This window comes from Oryx dammah, unplaced genomic scaffold (genome assembly GCF_014754425.2).
Source record: "Oryx dammah isolate SB20612 unplaced genomic scaffold, SCBI_Odam_1.1 HiC_scaffold_28, whole genome shotgun sequence".
Classification (NCBI taxonomy): Eukaryota; Metazoa; Chordata; class Mammalia; order Artiodactyla; family Bovidae; genus Oryx; species Oryx dammah.
The window spans coordinates 77,850,574-77,878,092 of NW_024070212.1; the positions used below are offsets into that span (position 1 = coordinate 77,850,574).

The 27,519-nt window shown below is 39.2% G+C and overlaps 1 protein-coding gene across 3 annotated transcripts in view; it reads right to left on the reverse strand.

Moving 5' to 3' along the window:
- The window catches only part of DNAJC6 (DnaJ heat shock protein family (Hsp40) member C6), a 167,591-nt gene that overhangs the window by 23,136 nt on the left and 116,936 nt on the right, over positions 1-27,519 (reverse strand). For all 3 annotated transcript variants that reach the window (XM_040232663.1, XM_040232664.1, XM_040232665.1), the window contains exons 5-12: positions 21,059-21,181; positions 17,096-17,229; positions 16,255-16,449; positions 15,237-15,354; positions 11,575-11,654; positions 10,539-10,732; positions 10,358-10,438; positions 1,912-2,346 (exon numbers count right to left, since the gene is read on the reverse strand). In XM_040232663.1, coding sequence (XP_040088597.1) covers positions 1,912-2,346; positions 10,358-10,438; positions 10,539-10,732; positions 11,575-11,654; positions 15,237-15,354; positions 16,255-16,449; positions 17,096-17,229; positions 21,059-21,181 — 1,360 coding nt within the window. The remainder of the gene's footprint in view (positions 1-1,911; positions 2,347-10,357; positions 10,439-10,538; positions 10,733-11,574; positions 11,655-15,236; positions 15,355-16,254; positions 16,450-17,095; positions 17,230-21,058; positions 21,182-27,519) is intronic.

Sequence of the window (27,519 nt, forward strand, 5' to 3'; positions counted from 1 at the left end):
GGAGAATTCTTGACCACTGGGCCATCAGGGAAGCCCAACAATGCAGTAACATAATATTGTATCATCTCTTTAGGGCTTATGTTGCCTTTCATAAAGAGTACATCAGCTAATCCTGTCAGCTGTCAGACAGAAGTGATATCATTTTCATTCTACAGACAATAACACTAAGGTTCAGAGAGCCGAGTTTCTTGCCCAATATCAAGTAAATGATAAGACTGGACTCGTTCAAGTTTTTGGAATTCAAATTCCAGAAATTTCTCAAAGACATCTCACATTGTTCACAGATGTGAGATAAATGTGATGAAAACAACACAGAGTGGCATATATATGACTGGGTTTAATTTTGCATTAATGGGCAAGGGAATTAGCTCCCTATAACGAGATATCACTTCCTAATTTGTAGGTATCAAGCTAATGGGCTGACTGCTTCCTGGAGTAGGAATGACCTATTCTAGGAATAGATAACTACAGTCAAACGCGTTAATGAATAAACCCCATTCTCAAAACCCAGGGAGGGATATGATTAATATGTGTTCACCTACAACTTCACTGGCATAGTGGTCTCCTAATGTCTGCTGGGCAGTAGATTAGCCTTACATAGCAGCAATGAATCCACTATATAATCAGGCACTCTATTACATGCTGTGTATCATTTAGCTCATTCGATACTAACCAAACTTTATCCCTTCTATATAACGAGAACAGTGAGATTTATAGAATATCTGCAAGCGGACACCTAACTTTGACATCCACCAGTAGAGAATGCTAAAATCTTCTCACTATTACTTGGTACACCTTTAATACCAACCTATGTTAAATTAGGCTTCCCTGGTGGCTCAGATGTTAAGAGTCTGCCTGCAAATGTCAAAAAATTGTGGATGGCCAGCCACAAGAAGAGTTCAGTCTGTGGCAATGAGTGGAGTGAAGTGGACTGAGCCTCATGGGGCTCAAACTCTACATCTGGCACCAACTGCTCCGCTCCATCAGCTGTGCTGCTGGCAGGAGTCCCTTAAATATATCTTAAATTAATTAAGTGCTTCTCTGCACAGGAAAAATGTACTCAGAAAACTACAGTTCCAAGAAGGCATTACAGGAAAACTGAGGGAAAGCTCAGGAGTCAAATGGCCTAGTTTTGGGCCTGGGGACTTGCTATATAAAAGTACATTACTAATTTGACTCTAAGCCTCTGTTTCCTCAACTAGAAAATGGAGATAACAATAGCACCTTATTTACTGTGTTTTTATAAAGACTGAATTCATGGCTGGTGTTAAACTACACATTTGGCAAATAGTGCTGCTGCTACTGCTGCTAAGTCGATTCAGTCGTGTCCAACTCTGTGCAACCCCATAGACGGCAGCCCACCGGGCTCCCCCGTCCCTGGGATTCTCCAGGCAAGAACACTGCAGTGGGTTTCCATTTCCTTCTCCAATGCATGAAAGTGAAAAGTGAAAGTGAAGTCACTCAGTCATGTCCGATTCTTAGTGACTCCGTGGACTGCAGCCTACCAGGCTCCTCCATCCATGGGATTTTCCAGGCAAGAGTACTGGAGTGGGATGCCATTGCCTTCTCCGGGCAAATAGTGAGTACCCCACAAACAGTTGCTGTTATTATTAATAACAATTCATCAATCTACACCTCTAAGCAGAAATAAGTAAAGCAGCTGAGGGATTGAAGCCTTAAGAAAAAAAGTAAGGGTGACGAACTCAAATATTCTTTCTTAGGCTGTCCTACCAAAATGGACAGTATTTCTATTTAATCTTGTGGTTCCCACTGACATGAAGATACAGACCTTCTGGAGACTTTCAGGGAGATCAGAGAAGTCTAGACTATGAGGACAGTTCGATTCCACCTGCTTGGCCCAAAAGTTATAATTCAATCCTGAGAGGTACAGCACAATATGGAAACAATTACCTTCTCCTGCTCTCAGTGTTGGAGATGCAGAGGTGGAGGTGGCAGATCGGCGTGGTGTGGACTGGGTGGATGTAGGTCCACTCGGGTGAAACACATCATCCACCCCTGACTGTCCAGACTGGACGGGACCAGCTGCACCTCCGCCTCCAAACAGGTCACTCAGAAGTTCGGAGTTGGAGGGAGGAGCCGCCGGCGAAGAGAAGTTCTTACTCACTGCAGACCCTTCTAGACCCAGAAGATCCACATCCTCAGGGGGTGCAGGGGCAGCTGGCTCCTGATGCTTTTTGCTGGGCTTCCTGGCTGCGTGAGGTTTGTCACCATTGGCGTGGCCATGTGGGCTGGACAGCGTCAGAAGTTCATCATCTGACTGCTCACTCTCCTGATTCACTAGGGCGGCATGGTCCTCCTCGCAGAATGACTTCTCTGATTTCTGATCTAAGGAAGGCCAGTATGCCAGAAACAGTCAGTCACCAGCCACAGAATTACTGCTTTTTGTTAGAGTCTACTTAACTTCAGAAAGAGAGAAAGGGCAGCCTGGAAAAAACAATGCTTTTAGACTCTTACTGATGGAAAACTTGATGTATTTCACATAACATTCAATTACTATCTGATGAGCATTTGAGAGGAATATAGCATAGGCGTGAAGACCAAAAACTCTAGAATCAGCCCAAGTTTGAATCTTATCTCTGCTACTTACTGGCTCTGTGACACTGAAAAAGTGGCTTTACTTCTCTGTGCCTTGGTTTTTCCCTCAGCAAAATGGGAGTAGTAAATAGAACCTAGCTCCCATTGAGTGTTGTGAAATTTACATGAGATTCGATATGGAAAGTGCTCAGATCAATAGTAAGTAGTAGTTCAGTGGTTTTTCTTATTTTTAAAATTACTACTCTCACCATCCTCTTTTTCTCCCCAGCACTATGCTAGGCGCTTTGAAAAAAACACAAAACATTGTTTCCTGGTCCTTGCTGCCTCCTCTCATGGTCTTTTTGTTCTTCAAATGACCTGCAGCCAAAAGCAGGGCCTTTCTCCCACAGTCTGGAGCAGAAGTGAACCCCATGCCTAATAAGTGACGAGAGGGAATGGCTCTGGTGTAAGGATGGCCCTTACACCAACTGGGAGGACCTACTTTCAGCATAAAATGGGCAGCAGGAAATTCCTTTCTTCTGGGGAAGGAATGGAGGCTGGTGAGTGACATCCCAGGCCCTCCGTGGGGCAGATGGCCCTATGGAACTTCATCTACTGCCAGGTAGATTCCTGTTCCAAACCAAGTGCAGATCCACATCCCTCCTCCCCAGTTCTGTAATGCAAAAAGCTGTGAAAAACTAAAGGTTTCCCTGCGTTTGTGGAAAAATCTGACTGGAACTGACGTGAAAGTTACTTATGAATGTCTTCATCAATTTCACTCAGGGCTATGAGTTATGTTTCACTGCAGACATTTTTTTTTCTTTTTCTTTTATTGAAGGATAATTGCTTTACAGAATTCTGTTGTTTTCTGTCAAACTTCAACATGTATCAGCCATAGGTATACATATATCCCCTCCCTTTTGAACCTCTCTCCCATCTCCCTCCTCGTCCCACCCCTCTAGGTTGATACAGAGCCCGTTTGAGTTTCCTGAGCCATACAGCAAATTCCCGTTGGCTATCTATTTTACATATGGTAATGTAAGTTTCTCTGTTACTCTTTCCATACATCTCACCCTCCCCTCCTCTCTCCCCAAGTCCATAAGTCTATTTTCTATGTCTGTTTCTCCACTGCTGCCCTGTAAATAAATTCTTCAGAACCATTTTCCTAGATTCTGTATATGTGCATTAGAATACAATATTTATCTTTCTGACTCACTTCACTCTGTATAATAGGTTCTAGGTTCATCCACCTCATCAGAACTGACTCAAATGGGTTTCTTTTTATGGCCTGAGTAATATTCCATTGTGTATATGTACCACAAGTTCTTTATCCATTCATCTGTCGATGGGCATCTAGGTTGCCTCCATGTTCTAGCTATTGTAAATAGTGCTACAATGAACATTAGGATACATGCATCTTTTTCAATTTTGGTTTCCTCAGGGTATATGCCTAGGAGTGGAATTTCTGGGTAATATGGTGGTTTTATTCCTAGTTTTCTAAGGAATCTCCATACCGTCTTCCACAGTAGCTGTATCAATTTACATTCCCACCAACAGTGCAAGAGCATTCCTTCTCCACACCCTCTCCAGCATCTATTGTTTGCAGACTTTTTGATGATAGCCATACTGACTGGTGTGAGGTGATATTTCATTGTAGTTTTGATTTGCATTTCTCTAATAATGAGTGATGTTGAGCATCTTTTCATGTGTTTGTTAGCCATCTGTATGTCTTCTTTGGAGAAATGTCTGTTTAGAACTTTTTCCCACTTTTTAATTGGGTTGTTTCTCTGGCATGAATTGTTTGTATATTTGGGAAATTAATCCTTTGTCAGTTGTTTCATTTGCTCTTATTTTCTCCCATTCTGAGGGTTGTCTTTTCACCTTGCTTATAGTTTCCTTTGCTGTTCTAAAGCTTTTCAGTTTAATCAGGTCCTACTTGTTTACTTTTGTTTTTATTTCCATTACTCTAGGAGTGGGTCATAGAGGATCTTGCTTTGATTTATGTCATCGAGTGTTCTGCCTATGTTTCCTCTTAAGAGTTTTATAGTTTCTGGTCTTACATTTAGGTCTTTAATCTTTTTTGAGTTTATCTTTGTGTATGGTGTTAGGAAGTGTCCTAATTTCATTCTTTTACATGTAGCTGTCCAGTTTCCCCAGCACCATTTATTGAAGAGGCTATCTTTGCCCCATTGTATATTCCTACCTCCTTTGTCAAAAATAAGGTACCCATAAGTGCATGGGTTTACTTCTGGGCTTTCTATCTTGTTCCATTGGTCTATATTTCTGTTTTTGTGCCAGTACCATACTGTCTTGATGACTGTAAGTTTGTAGTATAATCTGAAGTCAGGAAGGTTGATTTTTCCAGCTCTATTCTTCTTTCTCAAGACAACTTTGGCTATTCGGGGTCTTTGGTGTTTCCATATGAATTGTGAAATTTTTTGTTCTAATTCTGTGAAAAATTCCATTGGTAATTTGATAGGGATCACATTGAATCTGTGGATTGCATTTGGTAGTATAGTCATTTTCACAATATTGATTCTTCCTACCCAGGAACATGGAATATCTCTCCATCTGTTTATATCATCTTTGATTTCTTTCATTAGTGCCTTATAATTTTCTGTGTATAGCTCTTTTGACTCCTCAGGTAAGTTTAGTCCTAGATATTTAATTCTTTTTGTTGCAGTGGTGAATGGGATTGATTCCTTAATTTACTCTTTCTGATTTTTCATTGTTAGTATATAGAAACACAAGTGATTTCTGTGTATTGACTTTGTATCCTGCAACTTTGCTAAATTCACTGATTAGCTTTAGTAATTTTCTGATACTATCTTTAAGGTTTTCTATGTACAGTATCATGTCATCTGCAAACAGTGAGACATCACTTCTTCTTTTCTGATCTGGATTCCTTTTATTTCTTTTTCTTCTCTGATTGCGGTAGCTAGGACTTTCAGAACTATGTTGAATAATAGTGGTGAAAGTGGACACCCTTGTCTTGTTTCTGATCTTAGGGGGAATGCTTTCAGTTTCTCAACATTGAGAATAATGTTTGCTGTAGGTTTATCATATATGTCCTTTACTATGTTGAGGTAGGTTCCTTCTATGCCCATTTTTTGAAAGGTTTAAACCATAAATGGGTGCTGAATTTTGTCAAAGGCTTTTTCTGCATTTATTGAGATTATCACATGACTTTTATCTTTCAATTTGTTAATATGGTGCAGAGTCCTTGCATTCTTGGAATAACTCAACTTGATCACAGTATATGAGCTTTTTGATGTGTTACTAAATTCTGTTTGCTAAAATTTTGTTGAGGATTTTTACATCTATGATCTTCAGTGATATTGGCCTGTAGTTTTCATTTTTTGTATTGTCTTTGTCTTGTTTTGGTATCAGGGTGATGGCAGCCTTGTAGAATGAGTTTGGAAGTGTTCCTTCCTCTGCAATTTTTTGTAAGAGTTTTAGAAGGATAGGCATTAGCTCTTCTCCAAATGTTTGACAGGATTTTCCTGTGAAGCCATCTGGCCCTGCGCTCTTGTTTTTTGGGAGATATTTGATCACAGCTTCAATTTCTGTGCTTATAATTGGGTTGTTCATAATTTCTATTTCTTCCTGGTTCAGTCTTGGAAGATTGAACTTTTCTAATAATCTGTCCATCTCATCCAGGTTATCCATTTTATTGCCATATAATTGTTCATAATAGTCTCTTCTAATCCTTTGTATTTCTGCATTGTCTATTGCAACCTCTCCTTTTTATTTCTAATTTTGTTGATTTGATTCTTCTCTCTCTCTTTTTTTTTTTTTTTGATGACTCTGGCTAAAGGTTTGCCAATTTTGTTTATCTTCTCAAAGAACTAGCTTTTGGTTTTATTAATTTTTACTATTGTTTCTTTCATTTCTTCTTCATTTATCTCTGCTCAGATCTTTATGATTTCTTTCCTTCTACTAATTTTTTGGGGGTTTTGTTCTTCCTTTTCCAGCTGTTTTAGGTGTAAATTTAGGTTGTCTATTTGATGTGCTTCTTATTTCTTGAGGTAGGATTGTATTGCTATAAACTTCCCTCTTAGAACTGGTTTTGATGCCTCCCATAGGTTTTGAGTTGTGTTTTCATTGTTATTTGTCTCTCGAAATTTTTTATTTCCTTTTTGATTTCTTCAGTAACCTGTTGGTTATTTAGAAATGTGTTGTTTAATTTCCATGTGTTTGTGTTTCTTACAGCTTTTTTTCTTATAATTGACATCTAGTCTCATACTCTGTGATTGGAGAAGATGCTTGCTATGATTTCAATTTTCTTAAATTAATTGAGGATCCAAGATGCGGTCTATCCTGGAGAATGTTCCATGTGCACTTGAGAAGAAGGTGTATTCTTTTGCATTTGGATGGAATTGTCCTGAAGATATCAATGAGATCCATCTCATCTAATGTGTCATTTAAGACTTGTGTTTCCTTATTAATTTTCTGTTTTGATGATCTGTCCACTGGTGTGAGTGGAGTGTTAGAGTCTCCTACTATTATTGTTACTGTCAATTTCTCCTTTATGTCTGTTACTATTTGTCTTATGTATTGAGGTGCTCCTATGTTGGGTGCATAGGTATTTACAATTGTTGTGTCTTCCTCTTGCATTGATCCCTTGATCATTACAGAGTGTCCTTCCTTATCTCTTGTAATATTCTTTATGTTAAGGTCTGTTTTTTCGGATAGGAGGATTGCTACTCCAGCTTTCTTTTGCTTTCCATTTGCATGGAATATATTTTTCCTTCCTCTCACTTTCAGTCTATATATGTCTTTAGGTCTGAAGTAGGTTTCTTGTAGACTATATATAGGTCTTGTTTTTGTATCCATTCAGCCAGTCTGTGTCTTTTTGTTGGAGCATTTAATCCACTTACATTTAATGTAATTATCATGTTCCTATTGCCATTTTCTTGATTGTTTGGGGTTGATTTGTAGATCCTTTTTCTTCTCTTGTATTTCTTTACTATGTAAGTCCCTTTAACATTTGTTGTAAAGTTGGTTTGGTGGTACTGTATTCTCTTAACTTTGGCTTGTCTGAAAAGCTTTTTATTTTTCCATCAATTTTGAATGAGATCCTTGCTGGGTACAGTAATCTTGACTGTAGATTTTTCCCTTTCAGTACTTTAAATATATCCTGCCATTCCCTTCTGGCCTGCAGAGTTTCTGCTGAAAGATCAACTGTTAAGTGTGTAGGGTTTCCCCTGTATGTTAGTTGTTGCTTCTCCCTTGCTGCTTTTAATATTCTTTGTGTTTAGTCTTTGCTAGTTTGATTAGTATGTGTCTTGGCATGTTTCTTCTTGGGTTTATCCTGTATGGGACTCTTTGTGCCTCTTAGACTTGATTGACTATTTCCTTTTCCATGTTGGGGAAATTTTCAACTATAATCTTTTCAAAATTTTTACCTTATTCTGCTCTTTAGAAGTTATTTCCACCATTTTATCTTCCAGCTCACTGATTTGTTCTTCTGCTTCAGATATTCTGCTATTGATTCCTTTTAGAGTTTCTTAAATGTCAGTAATTGTGTTGTTTGTCTCTGTATGTTTATTCTTTAATTCTCCTAGGTCTTTGTTAATTGATTCTTGCATTTTCTCCATTCTGTTTTCAAGTTTTTGATCATTTTTACTATCATTATTCTGAATTCTTTTTCACGTAGTTTGCTTATTTCCTCTTCATTTATTTGGACTTCTGTGTTTCTAATTTGTTCCTTCCTTTGCATAGTACTTCTCTCCCTTCTCATTATTATTTTTTTTAACTTATTGTGTTTGAGGTCTCCTTTTCCCAGGCTTGAAGGAAAGTTGAATTCTTTCCTTGAAGAAGGTTGAATTCTTTCTTCCTTTTTGTTTCTGCCCTCCTAAGGTTGGTCCAGTGGTCTGTGTAAGCTTTATATAGGGTGAGATTTGTGCTGAGTTTTTGTTTGTTTGTTTTTCCTCTGATGGGCAAGGCTGAGTGAGGTGGTAATTCTGTCTGCTGATGATTAGGTTTGTGTTTTTGTTTTCTTGTTGTTTAGGTGAGGCATCCTGTACAGGGTGCTACTGGTGGTTGGTTGATGCCGGGCCTTGTATTCAAGTAGTTTCCTTTGTGTGACTTCTCACTATTTGACACTCCCTAGGGTTAGTTCTCTGGTACTCTAGGGTCTTGGAGTCAGTGCTCCCACTCCAAATGCTCAGGGCTTGACCTCCAATGTCAGAAACTTTATCAGGGGCAGTGGGGCCAACAGAGAGTACCAGGACCTCAGTGTTTGACTTTTCTACTTTTCTAATGTTCACCTCCCCAAATTTCACAATATAGCCATTTCCTTGCAAACCAGAAGGGAAGATCCTGAGCACTGGGGATATCTTTGTTTCTCTAGCACCTATTACAATGCCTGGTCCATTGCAAAAGCTCAATGTGTGATCTGGTCTGCCTAAAGCCAGGACACCTACAGCAGCTTCTTCCAGCCCCTCACTGCAGACATTTCAACATGTTTAATGACATGCTGTTGTCTGAGATACACTCAGGGGTGTTAAGTAATATGCAGTTTATGTTATCATACTGCCTTTCTAATGTGCAAAAAATTCTGCATTCCTAAATCCATCTGGCTCTGTGCAGTTCAGTTCAAAGACTGTGCATTTGTGCTAAACCTATTTTATAGCCTGATAAGAAGGTTTCTCAAACATTTACTAAAATAGCAGAGGAAAGTAAAAGTAAAGTTTTATTAAAAGCTCTTATGTGAAGAAGCAAGATGAAGGAGAAACCAAGAGGGGACTGGGAAATCTACCTGCTATCTAGATTTCATTGGGTTTTCCCATTTAAAAAAATTTTTGGTCCCAATTCTTAGTAGAAAATTCTGAAAGAATCTAAAAAGGGTGGATATATATACAACAGATTCACTTTATTGTACACCTGAAAACAACACAACATTGTAAATCAACTATTTCCCAATAAAAATTTAAAAAAAAGAAAATTCTGAAAGTAAACCTTTCAATTCAAAGGAATTCTATAAACAACTTTTTCATCACACATGGAAAACTCTGTGTAGGCAATGGGAATAGTGTGTTACATTGACACGGAAAGGACAGACAACCAAGAAGATTTTAAGTACACTATCACCAGAGGCAGTTTCCTACCCCTTTCTTAAGAAAATTCTTACCACGGAATTCCACATTCAATCTTGCAGTTAACCTCAGCAAACTCTAAAGCAAAGGGTTATCAATCAGAATACCAATGCTAATCTACTGGGAGCTGTCCAAAGTTTCATGTTGGGAAAGATTCTAAACATATCTCCAGGTTCTGCAAAAAAGGATATTGCGATCAAGTCCAACCTCTGTCAAGGTTTTTAAAGCAAGTAGCAGAGATATGTAGTTAGTGTTTGCCTTCCCTGCACTAGGGAAGCTCAGCTCTAGTGGTCAGAGCCTGGGCAGGGTGGAGGTGGGTGTTGCCAGATTTTGTATTTTTGGAGAATTTAGTTAAGGGCGTGAGATAGAGTTCTTTGCTAATTTTGCATGTGTGTCAGCAGTGTAAATGGAGATCCTAGAAAATACCATGATTATTCATAAGCCCAGTGCTGTGATCCAAAACACTGCATAATAGAAAAGGTAGAATTCAGCTTAAAATGGCCTTTTGCATCAGTCTATTAGCATCCATGGAGTTCAGAGTAGGAAAGCTGCCTCATATGGAAAAGGAAAGAGCAGGAAGAATGTGAAGTAACATGTTAGATAGATGACTTCTAAGTGTTGTTTTTACTTTAGACTGTTTCAAGGACTAATCATTTTTATAGAAGAACCATGTGATTTAACCACTAACCATGTAACTTAAAGAAATGCTTGGAAATAAATACCTTGCCAGCAGAGAGTGGAAAAGAAGCCACCTTGCCCAAAATGTCTGGGATTATCTGGAGGGATATCTATTGGAGCCTGTCCTGCAAGACAAAAGCCATCAAGGAAACACAGGAAATAAATCAGTGAGATAAATGACACAGAGGCTTCATTCTGAAAACCAAACCACCGGGTGACTCATACCTCCTAAGACCAGAGTATCTTGATGCTCCTGGTGAGAAGAGAAGAGGATGCTGGGGTTGACATCTTTTGTGCAGTAATGTTCCCATGGTGGGGTTAGCTCCATCACTTTGTCGTGCGGCTGTAGTTCTACATCCAGAGTTACCTGAAATAGCTGAGGATATTTTTCTGGTACATCACATGCATCCAACTCAGGCCTAAATAGGAATTTAGAAGAATAAGGTCAGTGAAAAACAATGGAACCAGTATGATGTTCAATGCAGAAACCATTGTAGATGGATTCTGAGGTTCACTCTGAGACTCATTTCTAAGGAAAAATCAACCATTAGCACATAAGAGACTTTACTGTTCTGAGCCTCGGTTTCCTCATCGAGATAAAAGAGGAGAAGAATGCCTACTTATAGAATTTCGATACTTACTGCTTGTGAAAGCATTCTAGATAGCAGGGCGGATATATCCTGACACTGTACACTGGCATGTCCAAATCAGTTGCTAAAATAGTGAAAAAGGCTCACAGCCACCATCCTGAGCTCTTGAATGTCTACTCCTAACCTGGCTCTAGCAACTCCCACCTATCACCCCAGTTTCAGCCACTCTCATGGGTCCCCTAGACTACACTATAATACAGCAACTAATATCTGATGCAGAGGTCCTGGGGGACCCTGCTTCAGTGCTACAACCAGGCATCCATTCTGATGGGTCTTTGTTGGTTCCATTTCCTTCCCTGTTGCAAAACACAAAGAGATACACAGATGCAAAGGATGACATACTGAAACTCTGTTCCTTCTCTGCTCACTTCTGTTCCCCCACAAGGTATTTCAGATCTTTTTATTTGAAGTCTGATCCATTTGTGTTTATGACAAATTACATCCAACTGAGAGTTGTAAAATACAACCAGCCTGCAGTATGTTGCTAAGCCACAGGCACAGGATTTGGGGTGAGGGGGAAGCTGTCACATGGGCACTAATTGCTGGCACTAACTGCCAGCATTTCACAGCTCCTTGGATTGAAAAGGCAGTTTGGCCCAAGTAGCACTCACTTGGTGAACTTTAAAACTGTTGTGTCCAGTGGAATGAATCCAGTATGAAACTGAAGCTGAAATATTTGAGTGTTGGTCACCTAAAAAATACAAAAGCAGTACATTACAACCAATCAGTGAAAAGGGAACCAGATCAAATGATTATATTTGGGGGAGTCATACATCATCAACTGCTTCTATATCTGCACTTTGAATTTTTAGTTTACTAGTTACTTTGAAGTTTACTATGAATATTAAACAACCTCATTTGGCTCTAGCCCAGCTTTACTTCCAACCTCTCCTCTCCATGAATTCTTTCGTGGCAAGCCATTCCCTCATCTCTGAGACCCTATGTTCCTGCACCTTGCCATACTTTGACTCATCTCATTCCTTCTGTCCAGGATGCCCCTGTTCCAACCTGATGAACGAATCCTTCAAGATCCACCTTCACATCTTCTGTAGCCTTTCTGAGCCACCACTGGATAGAATAAACTGCTACCTTTATGCCATCTCATCCTACCTCTATAAGGGCAGTGGATACTCATACATGTGTGAATTTCCCCTGAACTCCTAAAAGGCAGTCTGACTTTTGTCAATCCTAAACCCCTAGGCAATGACTGGCATAGAACATGCACTTAGCAAATACTTGATGAATTAAAATACAAACATTTGCCATGAACATTAGGGTGCATATATATTTTCAAATTAGTGTTTTCATTTTCTTCAGACAGATACCCAGGTGTGAAATTGCAGGATCAGTTGGATAGTATCACTGACTCAATGAACATGAGTTTGAGCAAACTCCAGAAGACAGTGAAGGACAAGGAAGCCTGACGTGCTGCAGTCCATGGGGTCACAAAGAGTCAGACACAACTTAGCGACTGAACAACAACAACACGGTAGCTCTGCTTTTCACTTGGGGGGGAGGGAAACGCTATACTGCTTTCCATATTGCTGTAGCAACTTACATCCCCACCAACTGTGTACTGCTGCTGCTAAGCCACTTCAGTCGTGTCCGACCCTGTGCAACCCCATAGACGCAGCCCACCAGGCTCCCCCGTCCCTGGGATTCTCCAGGCAAGAACACTGGAGTGGGTTGCCGTTTCCTTCTCCAATACATGAAAGTGAAAAGTGAAAGGGAAGTCGCTCAGTCGTGTCCGACTCTTCGTGACCCTAGGGTTCCCTTTTCTCCACATCATTGCCACAATAACACTTGTTATTTCTTGTCTTTTTGACAATAGCCATTCTATTCTGATGGGTGTGAGGTGATATCTCAGCGTGGTTTTGATTTGCATTTCCCTGACGATTAGTGATGTTGAGCATCTTTTCATGAGTCTGTTGGCCATCTGTATGTTTCTTTGAGGGAAAAAAAATGTCTGTTTAGGTCTTGTGCCCATTTTTAAATTGGATTGTTTGTTTTCTTAATATTGAGTTCATAGCAGTATTATTCACAATAGATATGGAAGCAATCTGAGTGCCCATTGACAGATGAATGAATAATGTGATAATATGTTAACCATATACATATATATGTTTATATACATACTGTATACACATACACATATATATATGTAGCATATATATACAACATATATGATTACTCAGCAATAACAAAGAATAAAATCTTGCCATTTGTAGCACCATACACGGACCTGAAGGGTATTATGCTTAGTGAGGTAAGTCAGAGAGAGAAAGATAAATACTGTATGCTTTCACTCATATGTGGACTATAAAAAACAAAACAAATGAACAAATAAAACAGACTCACACACACATGGAACAAACCAGTGGGTGTCACAGGGGAGAAAGGTGAAATAGGTGAAGGAGATTAAGAGATACAAATTGCCAGTTATAAAATAAAGTCACAAGAATGCAGTATATGGCACATGAGGGAGCATAGTCAATATTTTGTAATAACTCTGTATGGTGTATAATCTATAAAAATAACAAATCACTATGCTAGACACTTGAAATAATGTAACATTTTAAGTCAACTGTACTTCAATACATAATTTTTTAATGCAATTAATTGTAGTGTTATTTGTGATATCCCAACAGTGGCAATAACTCAAATGTTCACCAAATGATGAAGGGATGAATAAAAGCTATATAATCATAAAATGGAATATTGTCTAGCTATGTAAAGTACTGATATAGCAAGGATGAACCTTGAAAACATTAGGCTAAGTGAAAGAAGCCAGTCACAAAAGAGCATACATTGTATGGCTCCATTTATATGAAATGTCTAAAACAGGCAAATCCATAGAAATAGAAAGTAGATTCCTGGTTGCCTAGGGGATGGGAGAGGAGGAATGGACTGCTGCTAATTAGTGGCTGCTAATATACAGAGTTTCCTTTGTGGGTGATGGAAACGTTTGGGAATCAGACAGCAGTGCTGCACAACTCTTTGACAATACTAAAAATAAGAGCACTGCATACTTCAAAAGGGTGAATTTTATATTAAATTTATTTCAGTTGAACAAATGTAGTTACTTAATCCCACGTTCTTAACAGAGATACCTCCTCTCACAGTGATCCAAATAGGGCACTGTAAAGAAGCACAGGTTGCTACAGAGCAAGATTTGCTCTTCAGTTTCAGGGCTGCCATCTTCTGGCAACACCATCTGGGCTAGTCACAACTTCCAAGTCTTAGTTTTCTCCCCTGTAGAATGAGGGCAATGGGCATAAGTTTTTTGTTGTTGTTGTTTTCTTTTTTTTAATTGAAGTATAGTTGATTTAGAATGTTGTGTTAATTTCTGTTGCACAGCAAAGTGATTCATATATATATATATATATATATACACACACATTATTTTTTATATTCTTTCCCATTCATATACATATATATACACACACACACACACACACACACACACACGCACGCATTCTTTTTTCTATTCTTCCCCATCATGGTTCATCACAGGGTATTGAATAGAGCCCCCTGTGGTAGTCAGTGGAACACTGTCTATCTATTCTATACACAACAGTTTGCATCTGTTAACCACAAACTCCCAATCCATCTCTCTCCCTTGACAACCACAAGTCTGTTCTCTCCATGAGTCTGTCTGTGTTTTGTGGATAAGCTCATTTGTATCATATTTTAGATTCCATATATAAGTGATGTGTGCATGCTAAGTTGCTTCAGTCATGTCTGACTCTTTGCAACCCCATCAACTGTAGCCCTCCAGGATCTTCTCTGTCCATGGGATTCTCCAGGCAAGAATATTGGCATGGGTTGCCATGCCCTCCTGCAGGGGATCTTCCTGACCCAGGGATTGAACCTGAGCCTCCTATGTCTCCTGCACTGGCAGGCGGGTTCCTTACCACTAGTGCCACCTGGGAAGCCCAAATAAGTGACAGCACATGGTATTTGTCTTTCTCTTTCTGACTTACTTTATTTAGTATGATAATCTCTAATTCCATCCATGTTGCTGCAAATGGCATTATTTGATGGTTTTTATCTGACTAATACTCCATTATATGTATATATGCACATACAACATCTTCTTCATCCATTCATCTATTGATGGACATATACATCATTTCCATAAGTAATCTTTAAATGTTTTTTCTAATTCTAAAACCAGAAGTTATTCAAGCCCAAAGTGATATAGAAAAAATACTGAAATGCTCCTATTAAAGGGTCAGCTGAACTTAAGTCATGATTCTTTCTGAAACCATACCTTAGCCTGTAGCCGGCTTCCAATTGTTGACCTCAAGTGATACATGGAAACAACCACATCTCCTTGCACAGTGATGCTCAAAGGAATGAAGATTTTTCCATCTTGGACACGGTACTCCCTTAAAACAGAGACAAAAACATACTGAAAGAGAGTCTAATTTGGCACAATAACTTAGATTTACAGGTATAGTCCTCTGTGATTCTGGTCAAAGCATCTGTTTGTGCAGGCCTGAACCCAGGAACTATTTCCTAACTTAAGCAAAGTTAGGAGCACAGTCTATGCCAACTGGATGCAAACTGGTTCTGCCATGAGATGCCACTGGTCTTCTGCCAGGTCTTCTCTCTCCATCCCATCCTGATTTCTAGGTCAATCAACTGCCCATTAGCAGAAATCACTCTCTTCAAATATGGGTAGTCTTAATGTATTTACCTTTCCCTAATTGTAAATTTATGGTAAGAACAGAGAGAGAGAACAAAAACTTCAGTGGAGATCAGTATAGAAATAGCAGTGAAATACTCCGTGAAGGTCCTGAATAGCAATCTTGAAATTCAATCTATTTCAAATTAACTTCACTTCCTGTTATCACACAGTCCCTTTTCTCCACATCCCCTACCACCTCCCATTGGCACCTGCTCTTTATTATAGGTTCTGAAACATTTTAGTGACATCACCATCCAGTTGCTCACATAGAAACCTCATTCATTTCCAATTCCTCCATTATCCTCAACAATTCTTATCAAGGTCATCTCCTTCTTAAACGTCCAGGCCTTCTGCCCACACCACTTTCTTAACCCTCATTATAACTCATGTGAGTCCCTTAGCTTGTATCACCACCTGAAGAGGGCTACAGCATCCCTTGATTTAACTGTGCTTTTCTATGGTTACCACCTATGTTGAACATTTTTTAAAATTACCAGCCATTTCATAATGATACAGTCCTCAAAGGAAGAATAGGATCCAACTTACACAGGAATGGAGCAGTTCACAAGGAGAAATGAAGAAAGGCATCACGACTTACTTCATTCGTTCAAAATCTGCACAGGTTGTATATATTTTGGTTTCTCCAATCAATACATCACAGTAAGGGCGACATCCATTTCTCTGTTTGTTGAAAAAAGGAACTGGGCTGACAGTGATCGACTTAATTGTGAGAGGCTTGAAGTGAGGGCGGTAGGGTTTGTCTGCTAGGAGGTCACACATGTAGCCCAGGTACCTAAAACACAAGACTGACATTCTGTTGGTGCCAACAACACCAGAAGAAATAAGCAATCAATTTGCTATAAAGTTTATTCTCATACATTATTAACCTACAGTAAAAAATTTACTGTGTTAGCCCTTAAACGTTAACTGGCAAAAGAGACATGCTGACAATAATTTAGGAAAGCTTTTATCTAATGACACTGCTGCACTTCTCTCCAAAGATCTCATGCTGGGATATTTATTAAATGAAAAAAGTTTATGGGAGCTTTACACTAGCTCAATATTTGATCTAGCAGATTAAATTTATTATCAGCTGAAGGCTGGCTTTGGGGGAAAGGTCAGAATTTATCATCAGAAGCAATTTTTTTAGTCTTTTGGCCATACTGCATGACATGAGGGATCTTATTCCCCTACCAGGGATCGAAGCTATGCCTCCTGCAGTGGAGGCAGGGAGTCTTAACCAGTGAACCACCAGGGAAGCCTCCAGAAGCAATTTTTAATCCAAAAGGAAGCAAGAAGATACAATGTAAATAAGAGAAACAAGACACTCTGACTAAAGAGAAGAGAATATGTCAGTTATTTAAAGATCTTTATCTTTTTTATAGACATGATACTAGTTAGACCATGCCTACGCCAACCCTGCATAGAGCTGACTTTACCTCCTGTGGGATGGTGAAAGTCCAATTCCTGGTCGCTTTGCATAGAGCAATCGAACGGCTGGGCCAGGAGTAGAGTAGAGATTACAGAAAATGAACATAGCACCAACCAGAATCGATGATGCTGCCCGTCCATCCTATCAAAGAAAATGTATAAACCTGTCACAAATATGGGCCAGTCAGGCAACTCAGCACTGAGAGGCTGCAGTGCAATTAAAAGAGACACGTCAGGGTGGGAAGTCTGGCGGGGGGTGGAGGGGTGGATGCAGAGGAGAGAAAACTTAATTGGAGGTAGTCATCCATTCAAAATTGTTCACTTGAAAACCAAAATCTGTTCCAATTATTTAAATCACAAAGCAGCAAGGGAAGGCTTGTTCTTAGGATATGATTGACTCTGCTCACCTAAGAAACCCAGTAATATAAATTTTATTTGTACTTACTTACTGAAAAATTATCTCGTCTTCAAAGTAACTTTGGACTGGAAGGATGAGAACTAACAGTTAAGGTCTCTCAGTTTAGGGTGAAGGTAAAGAGGTCTCAGGTTAGGCAAACACCGCTTTTTGGACTATGCCTTGTGTACATTTTATCCAAAGTATGTTCCCAGATTGATATAAAATAAAGAAGCTTCACGTGATTCAACCATGTCCGGTAAAGGAATGCATGCAGTACCATTCCTGACAGATGGTAAGCCAGCTTCTTCTAGAATACTCTAAGTGACAGGGAGCATCCTGTTTCAGGAAGAATTCGAAGTTCTTCCTCGTACTGAGCATGTTGAAATTGCACTGTATTCCCCTCAATGATCCTCGTTCTCCCTTCTGTCAGGACAAAGAGGAAACCTACTCTTTTCTCCTCAGGACAACCCTTCACATATCTGAAATACTCTCAATCAACTTTTCTATTTTCCAGGTTGAAAACACGCCTGATCTGTGATGGTTAATTTTACGTGTCAACTTGATCAGGCTAAGAGGTGCCCAGAGAACCGCTAAGACATTATTTCCGTGTGTGTCCTGACTACCACACCATCCCTACAATTCTTCCTCATTTGACGTTCCATTTCAGACTCCAGCTTAAAAACAACAGCCTTAAATGTGCTGCCCAGATGTGAAATGCAAGATTTAAGATGTGTTCTGACCAAACTAGAGAGGAAATACCATCTTCCTTCATGTGGTAAGAACACTATGCTTTTATTAACATAGCCCCACACTAAACTAAATGCAAGCTAAATCATACCATAACCTCTTATTGATCTTTCCACCCAGTAGAACTGTGAGCCCTTTTTCAGATGATGTGATAATAGATAAAAACACTTAATCTTTAAGAACCAGAATTCAGGACTTTACATTTATCCTATATTTAATTTCACATTAGTGGTTTCTATTAACCTGCAAAAACTTCTAAGATCCAGATTCATTATGTGACCTTCCCAGCCTGAGAAAGCTGATAAGCTTTTCTCCACATTTTCAAAGTTGTTAATTAAAAGGACAACCAAATGCAACCTTTTCCTGGGAAGATGCTGATCCATTAATCACCTTTCTTTGGAAGCAATATTCAGCCAATTTTTTTACTAAATGTATAACAATTTAGCCCCAATTTTTCCATCTTGAATATAAGAAATAGGAAAATATCTCTAGTAATCTATTAGTCTTATTCCAAAAGTTGCTTTGACATATATGTTTATAATGAATCAACGTGGACTTCTTTACTCTAAGAGTTTAAAATTATCTATGCAAAAATTGTATTAGAATTTCACCTTGAATCACCATCAGGCTCACCAGTCTATAACTTTTCAAGATCAACTCCTCCGTCTTTTAGGGAAAAAACCTCCTTGCCTTGCCTGCCTGGCGCTCTTTTTCCTGTTTCCTGATAACATATAAGGAACCCATATTTGCTTTTCCAAGTGCTTTTAGCATTCTGTCACATAATTTAAGTCTAGAGAGAGGATTATTTTTAAGTACTGTGATGCGATTTTACTATCCCACTACTTCTCGGCTTTGTCTTAATTATCATCGTCCGTTCCTTTCTAGCTTTGACATCTGCTCCCCTGATGGAGGAACAGAATGAAGGACTGACAGTTTCACTGTGTGCCTCAAGCATTTGCTGCTATCCTTACTCCAAGGACAGTAAAAGACATATTTCTCAATCTTAATTCTAGAATTTTAGAATTTATCTTTCCTGACACTCTTTTAACAGGTTCATGGAGCTCAGACATGTGTTCACTCCCTTTATCTGCTATCAGGTCTTTTAAAAAGTTTTATTAGTTTTTTTTTTAATTAAAAGACAAATATATGCTTTTAAATTTTATTTATTTATTTATTTTTGACTGTGCTGGGTCCTCGTTGCTTTGCTCAGGCTTCCTCTAGTTGTGCCAAGAGGGTTTCTCATTGCAGTGGCTTCCCTTGTGGAGCGCAGGCTTCGTAGTTTTGGTTCACGGGCTTAGCTGAACCAACTAAGTTCTGCGGCACGTGAGATCTTCCTGGGCTGGGGATGGAACCCATGTCCTCTGCATTGGCAGGCAGATTCTTATCCACTGTGTCACCAAGGAATTCCATGTGTTTATTTTTAATGATAATTAAAAAAGGAGTATATAGAATAAAAATAAGTGCTCCCACCTCCAGGTTCAATTCCATTTCCGAAGACTCAGTGCAGACTTCCAACTCATGCATGTCCTTTCCAATTCATGCACATCCAACACACGAAAGCCTAGAGAGCAGACTATAGGGTCTTAACTCTTTGTCTGCCTCTTTTCTTTTCTTCTTTCATTGGGTTTTTATTTGTCATGATAGTATCATCAGAACTGGGAGCCTCTGGTCTCTCTCGAGCCATCTCCCCTTACAAAGCCACCAGACCTAGGCTTGTTGAACTTTCAGAAAGTTTCTAAGTGAAGAGAAAAATCACCAAAGTGCCTAAAGGCTGCTTAGTCTCTAAAACAATCTATCTTTTAAACAATCTATTCTGCCTCTAAAAGAAAAACCCTTCGGCCTTTCACATTAAACTGCTAGGAACACCAAGTGTTTTTCCTTTATTCCAAGACTTTGCAGATGTGAAATGGAAAGAAGAAAAAATGTTCTCAGCTTTCATCCCTTTTTTAGCCAACTGACTCTTAAGAAAGAAGGGAAAAATCATCAACTAAGATTATAGCAAAATATATACCCTAAAGTTTATCAACATAATGAATAGTTCTAATATTTATGCTCAGATTTCATTTTTGTGCTCCTTTCTTCACATAGTCCATCACTTATTCATATCTTTTGTACCTGGGATACAAAGGTAAAAAAGGCACAGTTCTTGTCCACAAGATGCTTATAGTCTAGTGGGAAAACAGGCAGGTCACCAGGTCCTGATGATGCAGTACATTAAATGCCACCAAAGATATTTAGACATATAATCAAATGTCCATATTGTGAAAAAAGATTTTACCTAAAGTTGAGTTTAAAGCAATATGCAAAAGACCTCCAGAGGAAAGTTTGAGTAAAGGGATTCTAGGAGGTCAGTGGTCAGAAAAATCATCAGTCCCACTAAAACTGCTATAAAATGTTGTCAATCTATGTGACTGCATACAAGGGCATAGATGTCCTTTAATTTTGTTTTTATTCAAACATAAAGGCAAGAGAATAAAATATTCCAATATGCTTATTTCAATTCTATTGACCCAAAACTGGCATTTTTGCCTGGGCATCCATAGCTCTTGTTTCTCCCTCTTTTATACTAGTAATAGCATATTTCAGAGGCTCTGTGTTATGGGGGTTGTATACATATCTGCCTCTCCCACTGGCATGCAAGTTTTAAGGCAAGAATAATGTGTTCCCCTCATTTATAACCCTTACATCATGTAATCCCTAAGGAGGTTCTTAATAAATGTTTATTCAATATAAGCATTACCTGTTCACTAGTCTATATAAGGCCATTTGTATTTGACCAAACCAGCACAAACAACACCCACATCAGCAACATGAAAAGGTTACTCACCAAGCAGTGGACAACACAGACGTTTTTGGGATTCTGCAGTAGCCAGTTATACATATTCCGACACACAGCAAAGAGGTTGTGCAGGCTGGGGGCCTGCCTGATGGGCCAACTGCATTCTGAGACCTAAAGGAACACAGCAGAAAGGAATGAATTCCCAAGCAGCTTCCTCTCCACAAGCAGGTATCATACCAAACAACTTCTGGAAGTGACACTACATCCTCTTTCAACACAGCAGCAAGAGTTGGGAACAGGGTCCAAACACAGAAGAGTTTAATCCTGTAATTTTTTTTACTTTAAAAATTCTGTTTCAGTAAATGGCATGAAAACACAGTTTGAAATACATTTTAAATTAAACTGGATGATTTAAACTACCTATTTGGATTTTTAAAAATCCTGTGGGGTTACACTGAATTTAACTTTTATTTAGTATAAAGTGTTTTGATCTGCCTACTAGATGCTTAATTATAGGGTTACATTATAAATCCTGCACTACCCTTAATTTTATCCAAGCTGATAAAAGTGAAAACATGAAAAAGTGCTGCTGAGTAAGCCAAAGACAGGCTTTTTCAGGGGTCTTATTTCTTTCTCTTTTAATGAAGGAACCCACAACTTAATGGGGGTGATATCTGGCATTTTCATTCATTTTACACATGTAATCATTTAGCACATTATAGAACACTGACTACATTTGTAGAATTCTGCTTGGCTCTGATCTGAAAAATCATGTAAGATGGGTACTAATATGATTCCCATTTTGCAAAAGAGAAGACTGACTCTCAGAGGTTGTCTTATCTAAAGTCATACCACTGGTTAGCACCAGGATTGCAACCAAGGTCTTCTGAATGTAAGTCACTTTGCTGCAACAGCATACTGGCTGAAACTGTTATTTGCCTCAGAATTCTAGGCATGAGTCTCAGTAGGGAAAGGCTTAGATTTAGGCAAACTCATGAAAACAGAGAAGCCTGGAGGCCTCCAGTTCATGGGGTGGCAAAGAGTCGCACATGACCGAGCTACTTTCACTTTCACTTTTCTTCTCAGTGACCTCTCTGGGCTTTCCTGGTGGCTCAGATGGTAAAGGATCTGCATGTAATGCGGGAGACCTGGGTTCGATCCCCAGGTCAGGAAGATCCCCTGGAGGAGGGCATGGCAACCCGCTCCAGTATTCGTACCTGTGGAGAACTCTATGGACTGAGGAGAGTCGGACATGACTCAATGACTAACACCTTCACTTTTCTTCAATAACCTCTCTAATCCTTCCTCCATAAAATACTGTGAATGCTAATTACCTACCTACTTCACAGGATTGTGGCTCCCGCATGAGACTGTATTTCAAAGGCTTAGCTCAGTATTTGACACACACAAAATGATCAACAAATACTGGCTATCATTATTATTACTATTATTTTATCAGGTAATTGTAGTGCAAATCCTTAAGGTCAGATAGAGCAAACTATGTTTGAAAAAAATCAATAAAACCCTTTCGGGCAAAAGTTTAGACTGAAGGGTCAGATCATACAAGGCTTTGTTAAGAACTGAGAGAAATATTTAAGAAGGAAAGTAACTCTTATTAGATTTCAGTATGAAGAAAGGATATAGATGACAAAAGACACAGTCAGAGAGAACAGTCAGATGGCTGTAAGTGGAATCTAAGTAAGCAACGATAGTGGCTTAAGCCAGATGAGTGGTAGTGCGACACACAAAAACTTGAGGAATTCAAAAAATAGACCGGAAGGGGAATGCCCATATATAAGACCTAGTGATTGATCAGAGGGTGGCAGTGCATGAGTGTAGACGGGGATGTGCAGGGGGAGGAGATAAAAATGACTGCCAGATTTCCAGCCTGAATGGCTGGATAAAAGGATGGGAGGTGCCATTATTCAGACAGGGAATTCTGGTCGAAGGAATAGGCTTTTACAGACGTGTCATCAAAAAGTGCTCTGCAACACCAACAACACTGGTCTAAGAAAACCCAAACGTCCCAAATTCTTTACATTTAATGGCAGGGAAAGAGAGGCAGGAAGAATCTGTTTGGTTCACGCTTTTCTAGTAACCATATAGTAACTAGTCAAAATATAGGTGGGAAGTTATCTGTGCTGTCTAGAGTTGACACCCGAAAGCAGAGTTTCTCTCTCTGTGGATGCCAAAACCCCCATTCTTTTTGGTTATTTTGTAACTTTTTTTTCCTGTAAAATGATTGTAGGTGGCATCGGGGGACCTGCCAAGTCGTTGTCTTTGGGAAAGACAGGTGCAATTCATTAAACAAAATAGATGAAAGACCTAACAAAGCTACCAAACAACCCAGGGTAGCCAGTGTTGAGCCTCTGTCAATTTAAACTCCATAAAGCTTGCCCCTTTCACCTAATATGATCTGGGGCTGTTTCTGGCCCATTCTTTATTCTCAAAGAGATTCCCCATTGATGTGTTCTCAAGGTATGGAAATAATGATTAAAAATAGAATAAATGGGAAGAAAAGATTTGCCATCAGAGGAACTGCAAAATGTATATTTATACAAGCTGCTTCCTGTCTGTCTGTGATGTTTTTCCTTCCCTTGGAAAATTTCTATTCACAATACAAAGCCCAAGTTCAAGTGTTCTCCTGTCTCTGACAGTTTCTCTTAACACTCACAGGCAGAAATGCTTAGTCATCCTGATCAGCAGAGCAACATGGTGAAGCCCACAGGTTGGGTTTTCACCTTAGCTTTACCACTTACTACCTAATTAACCTTTGGCAAGTTGCTAACCTCTCCAAGACTCAAGTCTCTTGTGTGTGAAGTAAAAATGGGCATTACAAGGCAGCTGTAAGACTTAAAGAGCATGACATAAATGCAGTAAGTGCCAGCTAACTGCCAAGCCGTATTCAAATTAACTGTTTACATCTATCTCCCCACTTAGACACTAAGCTCCAGGAGAAGAGAGACCATTTTTTGTTTTTGTAACCCCAGTACAGAGTCCACATGCTAGTCCAATGGCAGGCACTCAGTAGGTATTTGCTGAGTGAACAAGTGAATGAAAGGACCAAGGAAGGAACCCTATGTGGTAATCTCTCCTTATAACATGATCTATCTTTGTATGTAAAAGATCTTGAAGAAGCAATGTTGAATCAATTTTGTTGTATTTTTAGATTATGACTATGTAAAAATGTAGAAAATTTATTTTCTCAAACTGTATTCAGGCAGCATTTTTAAACCTTTTAGAAATTATATGTCACCCCTACAAATACTAAATGTCAGTATCTATAATGAGTCTCAGCTAAAAGCTGGCTAAATTGTTCTTAGCACAATACACCAATTGTTCAGAATCATTAAATCAATCAAGTAAATAATATTAATTTAAATAAAGTACTCCATAATTACATATTTACTTGATATATAATTATACACCATTAGACAAACATACAATTAGAATTTTTTAAAAGCATGTGCTCTGACTAAAGGGGGAAAACATTAAGGCGAAAAAAAAATTTTTTTTTAAACAAAATCAATCACTGCAAGAGGTTTTCGTAGCTTTGTGAGGTTCACAGCTTTGTACAATAAGCACAATCCTTGGGCAGGTGACACTTCATCACGCTGCCTCTAGTCTCTCCGAACCCCTCCCAGAGCAGCAGACAGCAGAGAACGCCATATGGATTACAGGCTCCATGATACCACCCAGAGGGAAAGGAGGCCAGAGCAGCACAGGGCTGAATGCTATTTGGTTTTCATCTTTCTGTCTCCCCAGGCAAGAGAGGAGATGACAGAAGCATCTCATTTGCTGAGCATAAGAGCAAAAGATGCTATAGAGAATCAGACTGAAGAGTCATATCCAGTGTTTTAAGAACCTGATTCCATTTTTGAAGGACAGAGGTACTTCAGGCAATTGCTTATTTGGCATTTCATTATTAGTAATGGTGATTATAGCCTCCCCTTACTGAAGGCTTACTCTAAGCCAGACACTGCTATCAAATGTATTCCTTATAGCACACCTACAGAAAAATATTCTAAGTATTTGAGATAGAAATCCTTATTGTTATCTCTACTTACTACAGGAGGATGAGTTTTAGATGACATGAAGTGACTTACCCAAGAAGAGGAAGAGTTGAGATGTGACTCTAGGATAATTTTTGTGTACATCATATGAATTTCACCTCAGTAAAAAATAATAAAAATGTGTACACTGTCTGATGATTATTAACTACAGTTCCATACATTTCTGAGGCAGTTATGGCACCACATGGGGGCTATTTTTTTTTACCAAGGTTAATAAGACAGTTAAGTCACTGAAGGCTACAGAACTAGAATGCGGGGCTTTCAGGTTCTCTGGCTCCCAGGCCAGGGGCATTTTTCTGCCCCATTATTTCCTACCCTTACACTGATGCACAGCGACAGAGGAGAGATGAATATAACATCATTCCTCTGTGGCCAACTCCCCTCACCATCCAGAAAACCAGGAGAGAAACAACTAGGAGCTATGGTGACCTCTTTAGTGAGTTCTGGAAGGAGAAAGGAAAAATAGGTGACCTTTAAAAAAAAATCACAAACCTTTTAAGAAATCCAACTTGATCATATATTTTCCTAAAATTAAATTATTTGAAAAGAGGAAGAAATTCTATAAGATTATACCATTTAGAAATAGTGGAAATAAAATAAGATTCTAAAAGAACCAGCTGGGTTTATCTTTTCTATGTTACTAGCTGGGCTCCTTCAGCTTGCTCCTTCCTGGTTGCACAGAGGGAGAAGGAGGCTCAAAGGGGCACTTACATTTGCATTATCAGGATGTAAGAACTTTAGGGCAGCCTAGATTTGCTGGCCATTCATCCACTTTTCCATTTATTGCCAACAATAACACCAAGAAATGTGTAAAGCAGTGGTTCCTGAAACTCTAGGACATAGCTACAAAACTTCTGTGCAGAAATGGAACCGGTGCACGCACACATACACTCACTCAGAATGAATGAGTACAGTGTATATTTGGGGGATGATGAAAAACGTTTGGGTATAGATATTGGTGATGATTATACACTATTATAGTGTGTTTAATGCTGCTGAATTGTACCCTTACAAATGTCTAAAATGGTATGTTTATATGTCTTCTATCATAATAAAGAAAAAATAGGAGTGAAAAATACATAGTTAAACTCTGAAGTCCATGCATGAATCAAAATATACAATGGATTCATGTCTGTTTAACTTAGATTCAGAACATCTGGTTTAGATGATGCATCTCACTGGTCTCCAGGACTCCACTGTCAAAAGCATGACTTTTATTTCCTCAAGGTGGATACTGGCTAAGAAAAGGCAAAAAATTGACATTCAACACCTCCTCTGCAGTCCTGAATAGGAATTCTAACACTATGAACGCAGGGCTATCGGCTATGCTTTGTTTTGAGTCAAATCCTCTGCTAAAACGGAAACTAAACACAGAGTCCTATTTTAATATTCTGTGCATGGGGTCACAAAGAGTCAGACACGGCTGAGCAACTAACACTTTCATACATATCTACGTATGCAAATACTAAGAAACTGCTATTTAATTATTTCATATGATTCCTGTCAACCCATGTGGTTTCTAAGCAATAAAAGTTAATCAAAATAAAGAATGATGCCCCTCAGCAAAATAAAGTCATCCTAGAAACAGCCTGTCTCTGTCATCACCACCTTTATCTCCAAACACACATCACATAATAAAAAGGCAAAACGGCTGAGTTCAGGATTCAAGGTACAGAGACATAGAGCTCCATTCATGTGAGCCCCTACACAAAAGTGGTCTTGTGTTTCGTCTCTTCCAACAGTGGTATCCAAGGAAGCCTTGGCCATCTACATTTATTGAAATAAGACTTAATTGCAGACCTACCCCTCCACTGGTCTGGAAGGAGAAGAAAATGATTTCAGTCCTTGAGGATAGGAAGAGGACAGCCAAGAACACGTTTCTAAGTCATGCAACAATGTGAGGTAAATCAGCTTGTAGTGTTAGTGTTGGGAAGAGAAAGGATTAGGGAATTAGAAAGAGATACAGACCTATCAAAAACAGAGCTATGCCAAAAATTCTAAGGCTGTGGGACTGTCTTCCTGAGATGCACCTGAGGGTTGAGTGAAGTCAGAGGGTCTAGTTCCATTCTGTGGAGTTCTGGGACCATCTGTAAAGGGGGTAACGATGTAGTGCAGTTCTGTCTTTTAGGGGAAAGAATTGGAATTGGCATGGAAAATCCTCGGAAGAGTGGGGCTGTGGAATGGGTGGCCTGTCAGGGAATGGGAGCAGCTCATGGATGAGACAGTGTGTCTCCCCTGGTGGGAGCATGGGTTCTCAGGACATGAAGAACAGTGAAAGATGAGCTAGAGAGCACAGAGGCCAGATCATGAAGAGACGGGTAAAACACCCTCTACAGTTTGCATGAAGACGAAATTACCCCACTCCTTTCACCTAGACGAGATTTACTCATGCTTTGGGGTCCAGCTCTCACTACTATCTCCCTTCACTAAACTTCC